General features: G+C 56.9%; 1 protein-coding gene across 1 annotated transcript; it reads right to left on the bottom strand.

The window, feature by feature from the left end:
* Positions 1–1,286: 1,286 nt before the first annotated feature.
* On the bottom strand, positions 1,287–1,809 carry DL89DRAFT_148311 (uncharacterized protein). The gene has a single exon (XM_040883502.1). It carries the CDS (start codon positions 1,682–1,684, stop codon positions 1,358–1,360), a length of 327 nt encoding a protein of 108 aa, XP_040739400.1. The 5' UTR covers positions 1,685–1,809; the 3' UTR covers positions 1,287–1,357.
* Positions 1,810–3,203: the final 1,394 nt, after the last annotated feature.

Genomic DNA, 3,203 nt, shown 5'->3' with positions numbered 1-3,203 from the left:
GCGAAACATCAGTTGTCGAAACATCAGTTGTCGAAGCGGCAGGGTGGCTGTGGCCAGCGTCAGCAGACGTTGATGCAGAAGGAGCTGCCGAGAAAGTGGGGGTGTAGTCGTCGGGCTGCAGCATGCAGTGAACCATGCCAGGAGCCATGGTCATGCAGTACTGTTTGGCGCCGCACATCTCGGTCTCCCACTCGCTGTTCTTGCAGCGGAGCAGGATAGAGTCGGTGCCGTCCTGGCAGACTACAGCGTTGCCCTGGCAGTCGTGGGCAGTAGCAGAGAGAGCGAGGGCAGTGAGGGCGGCGATTCTGACGGCGTAGACCATTATTGTCTGAGGAGGCAGCGGTACTGACGAAAAAAAGTGGGAGAAAGAGATTGAGCAGGGGCGATGGAGGAGGCACATTCACACGCCAGCTCCGTTTATATACTTCGTCGACAGACCTTCCATGCAGTTTCTCGAACAGCCGTCTCAACTTTCTGGGGATTCTGGGGAGTCAGGGGGGAGAATCCAATTGATTTTTTTTCCGTGTCCACCCAGAAAGGCAGTTGCAAATCTGACAGCAGCGAGACGGACACAACGCTACAGCAGCGGCGGTAGGCGTTCAAACACACTATACATAGCCCTCCCACCGACCACTGACATGCATGCACGGGGACGGCGCTTGGCCGGTATCGTAGATTACGACTTAATCAGATGGATAATCGAGAAGAATATTTTACGCCTTGAGCTGGGGGTTCTCGAGGATCTCAACGCGGTAGCCATCGGGGTCGGCGACAAAAGCGATGTGCTTCATGCGGCCGTCCTCGGGGCGCTTGATGAACTTGACGCCCAGCTTGTCCAGGCGGTCGCATGCGGCATGCAGATCATCGACCGTGATTGCGATATGGCCGTATCCACCGACATCGCCGTTTCCGGTGTTGTACGAGAACGCCGCGTCGTTCTCGGTGCCATGGTTGTGCGTGAGCTCCAGGATGCCCTGGCGGCCCAGACGCACCAGACCCTCGGACGCCGGGTCTTCGTAGCCGACAAAGTAGAGCGAGAACTTTGCGTCGTCGTTGTGGTGCTGATCGAGCACCTTCATGCCCAGGGCCTCCGAGTAGAACTTCAGGGACGCCTTCGGGTCTTTGATGCGGTACATCGTGTGGTTGAAGCGGTACTTGGAAACGTCGGTCGTCATTTTGCGAAGCTGGTGCAGTAGAGTAGTAGGAGAAGGCCGTACCATTAACAGGAGCAGCAGTTCAAGTGAAAGAGAGATGAGGGTAGTAGTCGTCGTTGCTGCAGCAGCTGGCTAGTGGCACCTATGGGAATTAGTAATTGCATGCGCGGCTCTAGGCAGCCCCTTGTCCGAACTCCGGAATCTCAAAGATTATCAGCCAGCTCATTTCCACATTGAGGCTCGGCCAAGCGAGCCGCGAGCTGCTGCTGATAGTGATGGAGTTGGTGTGTATTGCGGAGACAATGGCCGCTATGGCATAGAAAAGCAGCAGAACAATGAATATGTCTACGTAGGCGCTGAGCAGCTGCCGAGGCAAACTCCCCGAGGCAGCTCTGCCAGGACGCTTGCCAGATCAGTATCAAGGGGATGTTCGTTGTAGCAAGCCCCCACGTGCATTGGGGCTTGCTACCGTGCTCTGCCCCCCCCCCGAAACGCCAAAAGCGATGTCCGCTTCGCAAGCATGCTGGCATTGCTGCTGTTACCGTGCCAGCGGTGCATCTTACTTGTGAATGGGCCGGTGTATAAATAAAAGCGGGATACAAGCACTAGGCAAAGCCAGCAGCCGGTGTGGGCCAGTTGGGCTTGGATCGGCCACAGCATGGCAGGGGCTTGTGTCGCTGGTGCACAGACAGGTGGCTCATTCAGGGGGAGAGGAGCAGGGGTTGGGTTCTGAACCCGGATCGACCTGCACATTGTTTTTTTGGACGGTTTCGTCGAGGAATGGGAGAAGAACATGGCCAAGGTCCGCTAGCCAATAGCGGAGGGAGAGAGTGGATCTGCTCAGTCAACAGCGGCCGCTCGGAAGGAGCAAGACAGGGGCGCCATTATCTACTCTTTTCTCTGCTGCTTCGTTTGTCCAGTCAATTCTTTCTACTTATAAGCCCGCCCAACACAACCATGCTCCGCGCTACCAGCCTCGCCACCATTGCTGCCCTCGCCCTTGCCGCCAACGGCCAGTCGTGCCAGGGCAACGCTGCGTCGTGCCTGGATGGTAACGACTCCGTCATCCTGCGTTGCAACGGCGGCGCGTGGACTACTGCCAACTGCCCGGCAAACCAGGGCTGCATGACCATGGGCCCAGGAATGATCCACTGCATGCTGCGCTCCGACCCCACACCAACGGCTGCTGCCTCGGGCGACGCTTCTGCTGCCTCGCCGGCTGCTACTAGCGCCGCAGAGTCGTCGATGGACATGAGTGACATGCACAAGGAGGAGAGCTCGGGCGCTGCCAAGTCGTCGGCCGCCAATTCTTCGGCCACCAAGTCGAACTCGACCAACGGTGCGGTCAGCATGAAGGTTGCCGCCGCCCTGGGCTTTGCCGTTGCTGGTGTCGCCGCCATGTTCTAAGGGCTTTTTTTTTAGCTTTTATTTCTATAACGCTGAATGCTAATTCTAGCTTTACTGCTGACAGAGGTACCTCATATCGCTGCCGCGCTGGTCGTGGGAGCACCTGCCAGCGGCCAAGACCAGGTGCATGGGTATTGCTACAGCGCACCTGTGCATACAGGCGGCATGCCGCAACATGCCTGCTCCGCATTCTAGTTTTCGGTAGTGTGGGGTGGGGGTCCGGAGACAGACACACGACGGCGTTAACCGCGTGTGCTACCTGTCTCCACATCAAAAAATTGTGCATCGGAGATGAGTCCAGAGGACCCATTCCCGGCCGCGCCGCACGTCTTCGTGCAATGACAGGCAGCGCAGCCGTCCGCGTTGCCTTTTTGATCACAGCGCAGAGGTGCCAGGTAAGTATGAGTTTTCCACCACCAGCGCCGGCCATGTCGCAAATTTATAGCCCGTGCCCTCAGGAATCCTAATAGGGAAATTAATGGGACAATTTTGCCTTTTGGCTGCGGTCACAGGATTTTTTTGAATGTGCAAGGCGGTGCGTTTGGCTCGCTAGAACGCTCTGGCACTCTTCGTCTCCGCTCACACCTTCTCCTCTTTTACAGCCTGTGAATATATATCATGACTGAACACCTGCCAGAACTA

This window comes from Linderina pennispora (assembly GCF_002104995.1).
Source record: "Linderina pennispora strain ATCC 12442 chromosome Unknown DL89scaffold_59, whole genome shotgun sequence".
NCBI classification, from domain to species: domain Eukaryota; kingdom Fungi; phylum Kickxellomycota; class Kickxellomycetes; order Kickxellales; family Kickxellaceae; genus Linderina; species Linderina pennispora.
Note: the sequence above shows the minus strand (reverse complement) of the source record. Positions and strands in the feature narration are given on the sequence as shown.

What these genes read in the sequence shown, in the direction of transcription:
- DL89DRAFT_148311 (XM_040883502.1), bottom strand. Translation starts at nt 1,684, where the DNA reads ATGCCAGCATGCTTGCGAAGCGGACATCGCTTTTGGCGTTTCGGGGGG.